General features: G+C 38.2%; 1 protein-coding gene across 4 annotated transcripts in view; it reads right to left on the bottom strand.

Annotated features, from left to right (window-relative positions):
• rbm39a (RNA binding motif protein 39a) overlaps positions 1 to 13,439 on the bottom strand; it is a 39,172-nt gene extending 25,733 nt beyond the window's left edge. For 2 of the 4 annotated variants that reach the window (XM_055652268.1, XM_055652270.1), the window contains exons 1-4: positions 13,055 to 13,439; positions 5,560 to 5,629; positions 2,852 to 2,901; positions 1,807 to 2,001 (exon numbers count right to left, since the gene is read on the bottom strand). In XM_055652268.1, coding sequence (XP_055508243.1) covers positions 1,807 to 2,001; positions 2,852 to 2,901; positions 5,560 to 5,613 — 299 coding nt within the window. In that variant the 5' untranslated portion in view covers positions 5,614 to 5,629; positions 13,055 to 13,439. Of the gene's footprint in view, positions 1 to 1,806; positions 2,002 to 2,851; positions 2,902 to 5,217; positions 5,292 to 5,559; positions 5,630 to 8,802; positions 8,870 to 13,054 lie in introns of those variants that run through there. The other 2 variants (XM_055652269.1, XM_055652271.1) reach the window with 2 other exon arrangements.
• Positions 13,440 to 17,214: the final 3,775 nt, after the last annotated feature.

Raw genomic sequence — 17,214 nt, 5'->3', positions numbered from 1 at the left:
ATCTGTGAAACAGTGGTAGGGGTGTTATAGGCTAGGCATGTATGGCTGCTGAAGGTCCTGGCTCACTTATCATCATTGATACAACTGCTGATGATAGCAGCATAATTAATTCTGAAGTGTATAGACGCATCTTATCTGCCCAAGTTCAAACAAATGGTCGGTGGTTCATTCTGCAGCAAGACGATGATCCCAAACATACGGCTAGTTTTTCAAAGCTAACAAATTCTTGAGTGGCTAAATCAATCACCCGTTCTGAACCCAACTGAGCATGCCTTTGATATGCTGAAGAGAAAACTGAAGGGGACTAGCCCCCAAAACAAGCCAAAGATGGCTGCAATACAGGCCTGGCAGACCATCACCAGAGAAGACACCGAGCAACTGGTCATATCCATAAATTGCAGACTACAAGCAGTCATTGAATGCGAAGGATATGCAACAAAATACTAAACATTACTACTTTCATTTACATGACATTGCTGTCCCAAATATTATGGCGGCCTGAAATGGGGGGACTATGTATAAACACTGTTGTAATTTCTACATGGTGAAACCAAAATGTATAATAAAATCTGACAATGTGTACTTTAACCACGTGATTTTTTTCTAATACAAATCTCAAATTGTGGAGTACAGAGGCAAATAAATAAATGACGGGTCTTTGTCCCAAACATTATGGAGGGTACTGAGGCTCGGTGAAATGAACCAGCAATGCAATATTTAAAGACAGCGTGCAAAAGATAGTGTTGGGTGAGTTGTGTGACTAATCACCACTGAGATGTAGGGTTCAAGAGGCATCTTGGCCAGTGCAGAGCGTAATGGCTGCTTCATTTGTTGATAGACTGGTTATTGGATATGACAAAAGCTACCTATTCCCTTTCATTGTTCGAAAGCACAGCTCTCACAATACTAGATTTAATTATGGTCACACTGGCAGTAAAATTTGCTGCCATAAAGAAATCTTCAGCCAGGAAGACCTGTGCAGCAAAAAAGTGGAGAAGGAGGTGACAGAGCTCCATTCAACACAGGAAGAAACTGGCGCTAGACCACTGAGCCCCACATCCCAACACCAAAGAGCTGCAGTTTACTTCAGCCTTCACAGAACATTGCACTTTGCCATGGTGACTCACTCCAAACTACATGGCACAAGATCACTAAGGCCATTTCTTGCCAGAAAAGGGCTGCATCACAACCAGAATCATGACGCAGCATTTCACAAAAGAGGGCAGTTTGTGTTAGGTACCCAACATCCCTGTACTCTGTGATGGATACGTCCACATATAATGATTAACACATTTAAGCACTGAATCCACTCATGCTCCTTTTTCCAGCAATGCATGCTGAGCAATAAGCAAATGTACCAGCACAAATTTGAAGAAATGAAAAGATGGCACAAAGATTTGATCTAATCAAAACACTGCCGCAATATAGGGATCAAGGATGAAGCAGATACGGGTCACCTTCAATATGTTAAGGCTGACAGAAATATTAGACTTTAAATGTATTATTGGAAGACTGGTAGAATGGGCATTGATCACTTTTCATATTTTAAAGCCAATATATTATGCAAAAAGCTAAATTAAGATCTTAATTTCTATAAAATTCCACCCACCATACTGAATCAGAATACATTTTCTTAAATACCAGACTCAATCCCAACGTAATCAATAGATATTCATATTATTCGAGCTAGAAATGACTATGAAATACTTTGCTTGTTAACTGAAACAGATTTTTGGAATCCAATGTCAAGATTTCAAAGCGGCTACTTAAAATAGAGCAACAAAGCAACATAAAAAGTATACATACAAAGGACTCCTGTAACGGCCTCTTTCTACCCTCCTTCGGTCCTTGCTTCGGCTGCGACGATGTTCCCTATTCTTGCTGCTTTTTCTCTCTCTGCTCCTGCTTCTCCTCCTTTCTCGTTCCTTGCTACGCCTACGCTCTTTGCTTCTACTTCTCTTCCTTTCACGGCTGTGGCTACGACTTCGGCTCTTCTTTTTCCTGAAGAAATCATTAGCAATTAAATTACAATCTAATTTAGGGGTGCTTTTCCCAACAAAATCAAGTAATTAACAATTCAGTAAAGTGATTCTATTGCCAAACAATATGTACAGTGAAGTCAAGTTTCTACTATTGCATACTAAATTAATTCAACAAAATAAGTGAAACACAGCAAGTTCAAACAGAGCAAAATGTTGCATCAAGTTCAACATGCACCCAAAAACACAAATTGGGAGTGTACTGCAAACACCTTGGCATAATGTATCTGGTGCCCATAACATGGGCTGCTTTAAATTAGGAAGTGAACGTAAACAAGGAAACTAACCACGGCTCCAGTTTTGTATTTGGTCAAATTAGGAAAATTGTATTTAGAGAACAAGACCCGAAACATGTCTAAAATGTATTGCATCTGCCCTCCTGCACGCTTCTGAAACCCAGACTCTTTTAAATCCTCCAAATTTCCAAAAGGAAAGATGAATGAACCCGATAATCTCATGTCCTTGTATTGTGTTCTTACCAAATGATACCTTAATTAACAATTAACATCATTAACATTATCTGTGGGAGCTTCCCGTGTTTAAATTACCCATGTTTCCTATATTGTAATTGGGACATTTCAAAAGGTACTTCACAGGCTATAGTGTTACAGAATATCAAGGTAATCGAGTGCTTTATGCAGGAGAAACAAAACTATGATCCTTTTATTCAAGGTTTTATATATGGGTTAGGTGAAAATAATGCAGCATTAATTCTTTTAAAAAAGGTGTACTAATCAGTTGGCATTTCAAACAACAGCACAATAATTTCTTACAGTTCATAATTCTTTAAGAAAACAGACTACTTCACTCACTTTTTACTACGTTCCTCTTGTCCATTAGCTTTGCTCGATTTGTTCTCATCCTAGGCAGGTCGACAGAAGAACATCAGAATGACGAAGGGGAAACATTTTGCAAGTCGTGAGGGGAAGGGAAGAGGGAATAAGAAAATATAGAACATAATCATTTAAAAATTTATTACTAGTAAGAAACTCTAAAGTTTCTCTGAAATGGACCCTTCTATACACATTAGATTTTTATTAATTACATAATTAATAAATAAGGAATTTAGGAAGATAGGAGGACAAGAAAATCTTGCTGCTACTGACACACCGATCAGTACCAGTGCTATAAGTGTGCCTAAGACATGTGTGGCTGTGTTAGCTGAGAGCCACAGTTGATTTCCTGCGACCAATCCTGTTCCTCACGTCTTCGCCCATTTGTGCTGGAAGGGTGCGACTGTAAGAGCTTGAAGTCACCTCTCTCACACATCTCGCCCTGAAGCAAACAGGGAATCACACCTCTTAGTAATGTCGATTCCCAAGAAATCTGAAGTCTTCAATAATCCACCAGTTCAGCCTAATCATTCCCTAAATGTGGTCCTGTTTACACAGGGAATATTATTCATATTAAACCAGGTAAAATGAAAGAAACACTATTCAAACACAATCCAACTATTTTGCAGCGGCAAAGCTTGACGTATCATATTTATTTTTTCCAAATACTAGCTGCTTTCTTTTGGGGGGGGGGGGGGGGGGGGAGCTTCTACAAATTTGACATGCCAAGTCAATTGTATGAACAGAAACATACTTGGTTCTTTTGAGGTTGATAAACAACAATTTTGGTCATTTGCACATTAAAGATTTTCTTGTAATTACAAAGCAAATTTGTCCACAAAATGTCAATAGACTAGTGCTTTTTTAAATTATTTACAGCCCCAACATATGTTCCCAGGCATCAGTTGCTCCAAGTAAAGACTATATTTTGCAGTAATTTTCAATTGAGTGCTTAGATTAGTCTGCACTTTTCTTTTAAACATTAAAATCTGATATACTGAACTCATGTGAAAGTATACTTTCAAATGCCAACCCCTCACCCCTCAGGAAATATAATCACAAAATTGAATTATTTTTTTTTAGTACATACTCCACTGGAAGCAAATTTTATGACTGCACTAAAATACAATGTTACTTAGAAACTTGCAGCAAAACAAAATAATTGGGCGATTTTTAACTTTAGGTTTCGAATGGTTCCTTCCTCTCCACCGTGTGTATGTGCAGTGTGACATAAATAGTATACTACATTGCAAGTTATGCAATTTGCAGGACCGTCAAGCCTTGAGCTAGTCAAAACAAAATGTTGTGTTAGAACAGATGAAAGACGTTTTGAATTGTTCTGTAGTTTGCAGAGTCTGTTCAAGATACACGTTTCGTATGCATCTACATTATCCTGTTTTGTTCTGTGAAATACTAATCAGTTGATACAAACACACTATCTACTAATACAGAATGCCTAAAATGTAGCTAGTTATTTTTTGCAGACTTTCACACACTGTCATTTAAAATCTACAAAAAGAAAAGGCAACAAAATGTCTGGCTGCCACCAAACATTTCTTTCCTCATTATGTTCCCTGTCTTACTAACCTGAGCAGAGACTAAATAACAATTCCTCAACATTGAATTTGCCAATTCAGTTCAGAATTTAACTATTAAAACTATCAAAATAAAATAGTATTTAACTACATTCGTTACAGCAGGGATAAACCCTCCAAAGTCTCTGCAAGATTCCCAAATCTCAACAGCTGCTCTCCAGTTTCGATGTAGTAAAGGCGTGATCAAATATTTGTGAATGCCAAAATAATTTGGTGGAATAAATACATTAGCATGTCTTTTGGACGATTTACTGAATTAACATATCGGATTCATTCATCCCTATGCAAGAAATAACTGCATAACAGTTATTCAGAGGCTCACCACCTGAGTTTCCTAAACCCAGCCTGCATGAGACTGCAAAACCAGTCACTTTGTAACTTTCAATCATGAATCTTGATTTCTCTGTGTAAACAGGGCCTTGGTTTTTTTTTGTTGAACTTTATTCTATCATAGTATAAATGCATTACATACAGTGAAAGTAAAATTTAACAGATCAATATAGTTTACGTTTAGGTTCTGTGAAACTTTTTTTGCATGCAGAATATTAGTTTCTCTTCTAAAAGCTCTAAATAATGGACTTTTGTTGTTGTTTACAATTTATCTACTCTTTGATACTACAATGCAATATGTTTACTGTTTAAAACCGTACTTTCACCTTGTTGCTATACCAAAGAATAGGCCATCTTTTCTTGGGCTTTGGGTTTTTACCCAGGGTACCACAGAACAGCGATACTTCACGCAATTACTACCTTATTGTTTGATAGTTCAGACTGGAATCAAAGCTGTATTCATGGTAGTAGAGATGTGATATCACTAGGCAAGTCTACAAAAAGAGATAGATGGGCATTTATTCATCACTCTAATCGAAACTACTGCAAAAAAAGATCTCATTTCTAGTTGCAGAACCAGCTCAACAGTAAAGAAAAACTTTACTTAAATGTAGTGAAATATCTGTATTCTATATGCAGTAAATATTAAAATGAAAGGGTTATGGAACTGTGATATTCAATGAGTATAGCACAGCAGTAGTTTCATAAATGGTGCTATGTTGCTCTGTACTTATGACCTGTGTGGTTGCCAATGTTCCTCACCTCCTTTCTATACGGTGCTTCCAGCATTGCTTCAATATCCAGGTCATCTGCCATGCTTTCTAACTGCCACCTGAAAAACATACAAAGAGGAGCAGAAACAATTAAGAATTTGGATGCAATTTTGAATCAAATTCATAACAATCACCCAAGGCTATAACAAAAATGACTAAAAATGCATTGTGCATTTTACCTAATTTTCAAATTTCCAATTCCATAGAATATTCATCTCTATTTAGTAAGAGAAAGGGGATGCATGAATTAAAATACCCTTTCCCATTCATGCTTACTAATATTGGGACAAACCTGTCAAAGAATAAAATGTCAAACTAATAAGAAATGTATTTTCAGTTTAGCACTCACAAAAAATGAGACCCTTAATTAAATGACTAATTGGTTGAACTTCAAATTTAGCATTAGCACTAGCTGAAGAGTATGCACACACTGAATATTATCTCTGCCAAATGCCACCCCACACCCAAAGTACAGCTGTAACAATTACATTTTGGGGGAAAGGAAGAACATTATAATTTGTCAGAGAATGCATTTCATAATTAGCACAATAGCAAAGTTTTCGTTCTTTGAAAACTTTAGTTGAAGGATTTAATGGCTCTCCAGTCTACACAGGTGATTCCAATGATGTCCTTAAGGATCTCAGGAGAAGCAGCTTTCAGATAATTAACTGTAAAAGTCACAAATACAAGCATCATAATGGCACAAAAACATAGACATGTTCAGCAATATGAGAACAGTCTAAGCCAAATAATAGCTTTAACATATTACTTTTTAACAACGTCTGGAAAAGAAAAAAGCAATTTGATTTGCACTGTGTGGCAACCAAATGTGTACCACCCTCACCCAAGTCAGAAGGCCATGGACTCAAGTGCCACAGAGACTTGAACACAAAAATCTAAGCTGGCTGCCCAACGTAACAACAATGGATTGTTACTGCATGAAAGATTTAGTGCAAAACAATAAAGTCTCCATCATCTCCATAAAGTTGGGGGCGTTAGATTTATGTAAAAAATAACTACAAAAGAAATTCTCTCTATTGTCAATGCAACATTTATAATTTAATGATCACAAATATATTTAGCCAGTGAAAGGCAGTGATATTCACCCAAAATGTTAAATATTTTGCTCAATAGATGCCGTGAAACATTGAATAGTTCCAGCACTTGCTATAAACAGATAATTTTAATTTGCTATTGGTGAGAGCTTGCTTGTGGAAATTAGCAGCCACTCTGCCTCCTATACACTGTTCAGTAACTTGGCAAGTGAAAAGCATTATACAACTGCAAGCTCCCTTTATACAACTATATGATTGCAGTGAATCTTATGATAATCTTTTGACTAAAAACAGTGGATTACTCCAGAATGAAAAGATAATTGTTTTTTGCTACCATGGTCTGCTTTACTTCCACTTAAAACAAAATTCACAGTTAAGCAACAGTAGTATTTCATTCTATGTCAGCTGAACTAAAGTTTTGAAGAGCAATCTTGAACACTACACTAAATTAGACTAAAAATTTTGAAGAAAATAAATTTCCAGTTAAGTATTCATGTCCTTCTGTCCCAATCATAATGCAGTGTGGTGCATTTAAGAAAGTTTAGACTTTCACTATTTGAACAGTTAGATGCAAAACCCCTCTGGCTCTAAAAAGGCAATATGTCTTTGGTCTAATGTCAGGTCCAACAATATTATATCCCAGGCACCAACGTGAAGTAAATATATACCAGTTTCAACAGTGAAAATTTAATAGGCAGTTTTCTCCAGTTTATGAAGTTAGATGCTATATTTGTCATGTGATGTTCAATTTGGCCACTTACCCTGGTTGCATACTCATGTTTCACTGTTAAAAGAACTGTGGCAAAAGATGTATCTGCACTGATATTTTAAGGTGGCTATTTTTTAGTTAAATTAAATGAAAAATTGCCCATTTCATGTAATTTGTCTCAGGCCGACTTTAACCTGAAATAAAAATAATTGTTATCTTATTAAAACAAAATCCTTTACATGGTTATTCAATCGCTTCATTTAATCATTCAGATATTTTCTTCTACTTCCTTGCCATGTGATACTTTTCCAGAAAACATCTGTACTAGGACAACGGTGTACAAAGGAAGGAAATATAGTCTTGTGTAAATTTTAAAACCTGATAATACCACCAACTGCCTCTAAAACAGAAAAATAGCCAATTCCAGATCTGGTGCATTTACAGAGATGCACCTTTCAAACAGAAAGAACGGCTTCATAACAAAATCCTGAGATACATAATAGGCCTAAGTTGATAATGAACAATGCTTAGTGACATTCAAAATGTGTACTACCACATATTTTGCATTACAACTCGTGGTACTAGATTCTATCTTACAATATATGCTCAGAATTAGGTAACAGCAGCAGAAGTGTAGTGCAACTCTTAGTCTTGAAAATCAACCTGCCAATAACACCAAAAAAAAAAACACCATAAATTCGGCACTAGGTTCTTTAGGTACCATATGTTCCAAGTTCTACTCTCACAACATTAAGAGCTATCAACTACTAGGTGCATTCCCTAGAAATTGCATTGAACCCCATGCTCTCCACTGAACTATTTAACCTATTTGAATTGTATTGCCCAATATATTTTTGTTCATCAGTCTTTATGAAGTCTAAATTATACAAAGAAATACAATTATGTTTCTCTCATTATGTGCGCTGACCTTCACAGAAATATAACCTGACATTTCCCTCTCATGGGCCATTGAAAGTGGATAACTAAATCCACAATAGCGATGTTCCAAATCAAATGTTCTGGAAAAGTTCCATAAAGAACCAGTTTCAGCATTCACACAAACCCCAAAGTGTTCTAATGAGCGGTATCAACTCATTTGTGACATATGGGGCAAAACGTGATACCAGGGAGCTTTGTCAACATTGGCATGGTACTGTACAAATAAACTAAACCTTACAGGCATACAAACTTCAATATGAAACAAGACAATCCTACTATTAGAATTTGTCCAAATATGCTGATATAGCACTGGTGCCTTGTTAAATATTCTTCAAAGACATCAGATTGTTCGCATCACGGATGAGACAACTAATTTCTGAAGACAGAAAAATGGAAAGTTATAGTTGACAAATTATTTTCCTCAAACACATTGATTTTTGGGTCTATTTCTGAATATTATATGTCCAGAATTAGTCAGCCTCAGTCCAGTCAAAAATTACAAACAAACAGAAATAAAAGTAAATTTTACCTGACCAATTTAATGGATCTATTTGGTTAGCTTTTCCATCTGACAAGTTTGTTAATTTACCCAAAATCTATCAAAAAGAAAAGCCTATTAGCAAACACATATTTAGCAGGAGCAAACAATGGTAATACTAGTATTCACTGTATTCGGAGAGGTTCAAAAGCAGCACATCCATGAAAAGGTAAAAGCTCCATTTGTGTAGTAATGGTTGACTAATGATATTAGAAACTGAATCAAGTTAAAGTAATTTCCAATAACTTATGAAAAAGCATAAATCCAGCAGACTGGGAAGATTTTAAGGATTACAAAAAGGAAGCCAAAACTAAATTGCACGTAGAATGAAAGCTAAGAGCTAAAGATTTTCTAACTATAGAAAGGGGAACATGGGCTATTAAAAACAGATCCAGGAAGTATTATCAATCAAAAAATGGTAAAAGCAGGCATTTTTTGCAACAGCATAAGTATATAAGGCCAAAATAGAGCAGTCCAAAAAAGTCAAATAATGGAAAGAGGGGAGAAACTGTGCACTAATGCCAGGTCATATATGGCAGGGGAGAAAATAAAAAGGACATTAAAGAAAACTTCAAGATTTGATGATGGCTTTCACCCTGTAGCAACAAAAAAGGGGAAAAAAATTGTGAATGGTTGTCATAATCTTCCAAAGCTTTCTAAATTCTAATCAGAAATGTAATTCGTTCCCAAGAAGGGACTTAAAACATAATTTGTCATTTTGGTCCCTTCCGTTCAAAATAAAGTGGAAAAGTTACAGGAAATATCATGAACTGAGAGACTGCATATTTAGGATAATATGAACACAGGGATTTGCAAAGTGCAGTTGAATTATTTATATGATATTCATATTTATATCTAAAGATTCTGTCCTCGTTAGCTTCTAGAATGCCTTTAATAAAGGTTTGGACAGACAGAAATAATTTTACATGTTGGGAGGTAAGTGTCAGAGAAAAAGTGACACACAGGATTCCCGGTTACATGAAACTGGGATCCTACTTTTCAATACATTACAATTTAGAAAATAAGTTATATTAATGGGAAGATTACATCAAAATTACAATGAAACGTCAGTGAATGATCGAGTCAAACTGTGGCATGTATAGAGGCACAAGGATCTGGAAAACAAATGATTGATATTTTCAGAAAGGCAAGAATCATGGCGATGAAGTTTGTGAAAGGTTAAACAAGTGAATACTTTCAGAAATATGGTACAAAATAATAGTTTTTGTTCTTTAAATTTGATGGGGTTGATGCACAAAAGGACAGAACAGATTGCATCGTTGTGTGGATCCTTGATGAGACCTTGCATGAGTACTCTAATCAGACGCGAATGCCAAACTTCGTAAAATATGGCGGAAATAAAACTGCAGATTTACCAGATGGCCTACATGATGAAATCACAAACAGTTGAATAAACATTTGAGTGACCTTTCCTACATTAAAAATATGTTTAATATGATAAACAATCTTCACTGAGGAAGAATCTGAAACAAGAGGGCATAGTTAATTAATCATAACGACAAAGGAGTTAAATCCATATGCAAATTTAAGGGCAATGGAAATTTTCCCCATTACTTAATACAAGGTGGGTGGTGAGTAAATAAAGTTTCAAGAATGAGAGCCATAAACATTCACTTGGTAAGCAGAGAAATGAAGCAAAAGCCAAGCTAAATTCAGCCACCGTCTGACAGAAAGATACAACAGGATGAGGAACTGTGTTCCTTGATGCAGCAAGTATCTTTGACGCAGGAAGTGCATGCAAAAGGAATATTATTAGGAACTAACCGGACAAGCTTCACTTTTTTTTTTGCAGGGAAAAAAAAAACTGTGGCGTCCTATGGAAATAAATTCCCATAGGAATGGGAAATTAGTTTTGGGCTTTTCATGGAGCCTTGTTTGAATGGGAATATGTCTGCCCCATCTATGGAATTTTCCAATGAGGGCACAAGATGGGAACTACCAGAATGAATAGATGTAGAGCAACATAGAACAGTTTGCCCCAACTTTAATGCTACACAAGGACTTTAAATTTCACAAGCTCTTACAATTTAGTATTACAACTAAAAAAGTGTTTTCAAACACTCTGTGATCCAACAAACATGATTTAAGTATTTTTACTATTTGAACAGATTTTGAATGATTAATCAACAGCCATTTCAAACAAAATTTGCCTTTTCTATCAGCTGTTCGAAATTAATCCCCTACAGTTCTAGAATTTATCATCCTTCATGGTAAAACGTAGAAGCCATTAAATTTAAAATTCATAATAAGCCTTCCATTAAGTAAACCTTGTGACAATATGAAAATAGACACATAGAAGAGTCTAATTTGATGCACTTTGGAAATAACATGCAACTTGAGAACATGCACAGAAGTGATAAGTTAAATTGTTTGTCCCTCTCCACAACATAATGAAGTGTGCAACCTCAAGTTTACTAAATTTATTACACCGAGCAGCAGTTCTTAGTTTATATAGCAATGTAAATCGAAACTACAGCTTTACAGTCTACAGTTCCTGTTATCTTTGCTGACAATTTAACAAAAAAATCTCGTCATCTACCATGCAACAAAAATTGAAGCAGTTTAAATGTAAATTAAAAGCTAATTTGGCCATGAAAGTCATATTTTTTTTAAATGAAACACATTTTTCAAAGTTGTTTAATAGTAACCTTTAGTCCCATATCCATGTCGCAGGACCCTGTTCAAGAAAGAGCTGAAGGTGAAACATGGCACACAAGTTCCAAAATCATGTCCCATCACCCACTTTATCTTTAGACTTACAACAAAATCTTTATAGTTGCTACTGCACCAAATCCATTTCACCCCTCCCCCCACCAATTATTTATATTTGCTTATCTTATATGGTCAAACTGCCAGCTCTATTTCAAGCAGAATTACTCAAAATCTTGAGTGTCTTCAGATTATCAAGAATCTCACAAATTATTTATTGACAATATATACATTGAATTTGCTCCCCCCCCCCCCCCCCCATCTAAGATATTTGATTTCCTTATTATCTTATACAGTCATGACTTACAGCTTTAACTCACGCAAGGAAATATCTTGCAGACTGGAGTATTTAGTGTCCACCATGGATTTTAGTCACTATAAATTGCATTAATAAAATCTATGCCTCCTCGCCTAATCATTTTGATCTTATTATTTTATATTATCATAATTTCAAGGCTTTAACTCAAAACCATAAGTATTTCATGAATTGAAATATCTATTTAATGGTCACACAGATTTTAGTTTATTTTAAATGTATTAATAAAATCTACTCCCCTCTTAATAATTTCAATTTCCCCAATATCTGATAGTCATAACTTCCAGCTAACTCCAATAAGATTACTCAAATTGTTAATCATAACTTCCATCAATCTAATGTTCACAACAGATTTTAGCCTATTTTAATTAAATGTATTAATAAAATCTACTCCCCTCCCTAATAATTTCAATTTCTCTATTATCTTATATAATTATAACTTCCAGATCTAGCTCTAGCAGGGTTACTCAAACTTCAATTTCCCTGCTGGGATAAATAACGTTCTATTGTATCGTGCAACCTTAAGAATCATGATTTCCATCAATTTAATGTCCACAACAGATACTCGACTATTTTAAATGTATTAATAAAATCTACTCCCCTTTCTAATAATTTAAATTTCCCTGGTATCTTATATAATCATAACTTCCAGCTCCAACTAGCGAGATTACTCAAAATTTTAGGTATCATAACTTCCAGTTTTAACTCAAAACCTTAAGAATTTCGTTGAATTATTTATTTAGTGTCCACAATGAATTTCACCAATAGTGTGTATGTATGTATCATAAACGTTTATTGCAAGCAAAATCGGTTGAGCACACAAGGGCACTACAAAGCTGGGGAGGAACCGAGACACAAAATCCAACTCCTTCAGGATTATCAGCAGTTTGTTGCGAAACGCAGCGAACTCCCACCCCGGGCCTGTTGCATAACTTCGTCGGTAGAAAAGAGCTGATGAAAAGAGAACTAAATCCTCGTTGGGAGACTCGCTGGGTTCGTGTTTGTAATCTGGAGGCCGACAAGGATAAATATTAACCCCACTATTCACATCATTATCCCTAATTTTTTTTAAAAACAGCCTGGTTTCCTCGAGGCCCGTCTGAGCTCCGTTCCGCGCCGTTACAACACGCGGCCCTCAGGCGAAGGTCAGCGATTAAGAAATGCGTGCGGGGAGCATGAAAAGGGAATCATATTTACCTTAATATCAAAGGATTAACGATTGCGGCCGAGTCTGGACGCTGGGAGTCTTTCTCTTGGGCAATGAGGCGATTCTTTTCCTCACAGTTCCTGATGTCAGGCCTTGCTGTTCGGACTCGTCTTCCGCCCTTAGGCCTCGCTCGCGACTTTTAAATGTATATATTGTTTTTAAAACGGATCTGCGAGGCAAAGAAGCTGTTTAACGGGGCGCAGACAATATTTCTAGTTTAAATTAGATAGGTGTGGTGCTGTGCGTGTGTAAATTGATTTGTTTTCTTTTCCCCTTGTCACGGACAAGCAGCCTCGACGACCAAGGAGCGATCACAAAATGGCGCCGCTGCCGTCCAGTCCGCCAGCGGCGGCACTAAACGGGTTTCCCACCGTCACCATGCAGGGGCGGGGCGGGGCGTGGCGCAGCGTCACGGCCACCGCGCGTCACAGGCGCCGCTTCCATGGCAACGGGATCGCGTTGGCAACGTCAGTGACGTAAAAACCAGGAACCAAAAGGATACATTGGGGTTACCCTCAATCGTTCACCACCCCCGTTGCCATCAGGAATTAATTTAAGCAAACGTTTTGCAATTACATGACCACTCTCAAAACGCTTTAAAAAAAAACGCTTTGTATGACAACTCCCTAATCACTTTTTAAAATAAAGCGATTTGAGAATTATATAATTTACATTTTTTCCTGGAATGTATATATAGTCAAATACTTTCTTTTTGAGAGTTATATAAATACATTTTACATTTTTTCTTGATAGTTATATTTCCTGGGAGTTATATATAATCAAATATATTATTTTTGGGAGTTATATAAATTCATTTTATATTTTTTTTCCAGGGAGTTATATTTACTGGGAGTTATATATAGTCAAATACATTATTTTGGGGATTTATGTAAATATATTTTATAGGTTACTTTTTTTCCTAGGGGTTATATTAGTTTATTTAGTTTAGTTTATTGTCACGTGTACCAAGGTACAGTGAAAAGCTTTTTGTTGTGTGCTATCCAGTTAGCGGAAAGAATATACATGATTAAAATTGATCCGTCCAGTGTACAGATAAAGGATAAAGGGAATATGTTTAGTGCAAGATCATGTCCAGTAAAGTCTGATTAAAGATAGTCCGAGAGTCTCCAACGGGGTACATGGTAGCTCAGGACCGCTCTCTAGTTGCTGAGAGTTATAAACTGGGAGTTATATATAATATAAATTATTTTTGGTGTTATATAAATACATTTTTTAAGGATATATTTATAGAATGCTTTAGAATCAATGAAGTACTAATCAAGTGTACAATACAATGAAAGATCACAGTCCTAAAACAGGAACTGATACTCTCTCCACGGAGTAGAGAAACAAGGATCTGCAGGTGCTGGTTTACCAAAAAAAAGGACACAATGTACTGGAGTAACTCAGCAGTCAGGCATCCTTCTTCAGACTCAGTAGAAAATGTTATGGATCGGTGCTCTTTTTCAAACTGAAGAAGGTTCCTGACCCGTAATTTCATCTGTCTGGTCCCTCCACAGATGCTGCCTGAACAGCTGAGTTCCTCCAGCATTTTGTATTTTGCACATAGTAATAAACATCGAGTCATACAGCACAGAAACAGGTTGAAGGGTCTGCTTCCATGATGTACAACTGCATTAAACTCTATTAAAATTTGGGTTTTTTTTAAAACCTGCTTATTTGCTTGTAGAAACAAAGAAATGCAGATGTTGGTTTACAAAAAAGACTCAAAGTGCTGGAGTAACTCAGTGGGTAAAGCAGCATCGCCTGAGAACATGGATAGGTGACATTTTGGGTCAGGACCCTTCTTCCGCATTCTTCTGAAGACCAGATCCCGTACATTCAGGTCTGGTGACGCAGAGGTCTATAAGAAGTCTAGATACGACCTTGACAAAACGATCAAAAAGGTTAAAAGGGACCCGCTCTAAGCTGGAGGATGAGGCGGATGTTCGGCAACTGTGGGAGGGCTTGAATGCCATCACCTCCTACAAGGCGAAATCAGGAGGCAGCTCAAACGACAGCGAAGCATCACTCCCTAACGAGCTCAATGCGTTCTATGCATGCTTTGATAGGGAGAACACTGATGTGCCTTCCCGAGCCCCCATTCGTCCTGATGGTATTATAGTCCCAGTCACAGAGGCTGACGTCAGAAGATCCTTCAAGGGGGTGAACCCTCGGAAAGCGCCTGGACCTGATGGTATACCCGGTCAAGTTCTCGATACCTGTGCAGACCAACTGGCTGGAGTTTTTGCGGGCATTTTCAACCTCTCACTTCTGAGGTCTGAGGTTCCCACATACTTGAAGAGGGCATCAATAATACCGGTGCCCAAGAAGAGTAAGGTGACGTGTCTCAATGACTATCGTCCAGTGGCACTAACGTCTGTGGTGATGAAGTGCTTTGAGAGGCTGGTTATGGTGCATACCAAATCCTACCTCGACAAGAACCTCGACCCACTACAGTTCGCCTACCACCACAACAGGTCAATGGAGGATGCGATTTCACTGGCTCTCCACTCCGTATTGGACCACTTGGACAATAAAAACACACGTCAGGCTGTTGCTTATAGACTACAGCTCGGCGTTCAATACCATCATCTCCTCCAAGCTGGTTACGCGATACAAAGGGACTATGCGCAGTCCACGGGCACCCTGGGGGGATTCGAGGACCGCTGGGCACCGAGGGGGGTTGAATGTATCCTGGTCAAGGATTGTAATATAGTTGTTTAGTAGTTTACTTGGTATATTTGTTTGTCCTGTACTATAGTGGTGGGTTCTGTTTTGTTTTATTGTGTTGTAAATACTATTTTAATATTTGAATAAGTATTTTTGATTAAAAAAATAAAAAGCTGGTTACGTGAGGACGTGTGGTGATTTGGAGCTCTTGTCCAAACACAACTAGTGTGTTAAAACATCTTTTGGAATTCGGAGGAGGCACAGCAATCGATACATTTAAACATCTTTGAGTATCGCTGCGATGTTGCAGAGACTTGCTTAAAGGTTTCTGTGTATTTTAGGGCTGCGAGCAGTCTTATCAGCAGAGTGCGTAGCTCCCACAACTGGCTGGCAACCTGCCAGGAACTGCGGCTCAGCAAAAGGGAGGAGAAATTTTTTCAGGACGTTGCCACCTGCGTGCAGAGCAACCCCCCCCCCCCCCCCCCCCCCCCACTTACTGCCTCACTTGAGCCGGTCAGGCTTTCGTGCGGTGTGGGAGGATTTCTGCACATGCACTGTCTCGACCTCTTTCTGCGGCCTTGGAGCCTGAAACTGAAGACTAATGCCCCTGTCCCTCTTAGGAAACCTCTGGAGACTTTGCGCCCCACCCAAGGTTTCCGTGCGGTTCACGGAGGTTGCAGGTGGTTGCCGGAGGTTGCAGGTAGTGGAAAGTGCAGTGGTAGTGCAGGTAGGGAGACTGACAAAAACCTCCGGGAACCACACGGAAACCTCGGGTGGGGCGCAAAGTCTCCAGAGGTTTCCGTTCAGATTTCCTAAGTGGGACAGGGGCATAAGCCTCTTTCGCTCAACAAAACCGACAGAGATAGGAGGTTTCCGACAACAAGACTGCAGGTAAGTCCCGTTCGTTGCTGTAGGAGCGGCGAAGAACAGGTGGGATTGCCTGTGAAAGTCAGCAGCTCGCCAGGGAAGGCAGGAAAGCCGAGATAGCCGGGCGAAGAGCAGGTGACGCAACAGTTTTCGTGGGGGCCGCCATGATCAACGTCTGAGGCAACACCATTCGCCCCCTCCGTCGAACTGTTTCCATATTTGTGTGTGGACACTGGCTTTGTGTCATTTGGACTGTCAATATCTGTTTGTTATTTGTTTGAGTAATTGTAGTGTCCGATACCCTGCTGGGTCAGTGTTCTGGCGACCGGGGCCTTCCAGGAGCTATGCACAGGAAGCTGCTTCGGCTGCTCCTCTTGGGGCAGGTGATCTTGTCCAATGTCCTGCCCTGCATTACTAACGAGGCCCTCCTTCCCACCTTCACACCCTGGGGAAGGTCCTCATGAACATCACCATGATGTCCCAGTGTCCCAATGGTTCCACAGGAAGGAGCTATGGCACATTCTTTCCCTCTGGACCAGCAGGAGGAAGTTGAGGGGCGCTTCTGTGTCCAGCAAGATGGGTGTGATTTTACCATCTTCTGGACATTGGA

The sequence above is a fragment of the Leucoraja erinacea genome, chromosome 21 (assembly GCF_028641065.1).
Source record: "Leucoraja erinacea ecotype New England chromosome 21, Leri_hhj_1, whole genome shotgun sequence".
In the NCBI taxonomy this organism is placed as follows: Eukaryota; Metazoa; Chordata; class Chondrichthyes; order Rajiformes; family Rajidae; genus Leucoraja; species Leucoraja erinaceus.
This window is presented reverse-complemented; position numbering and strand designations above follow the sequence as displayed.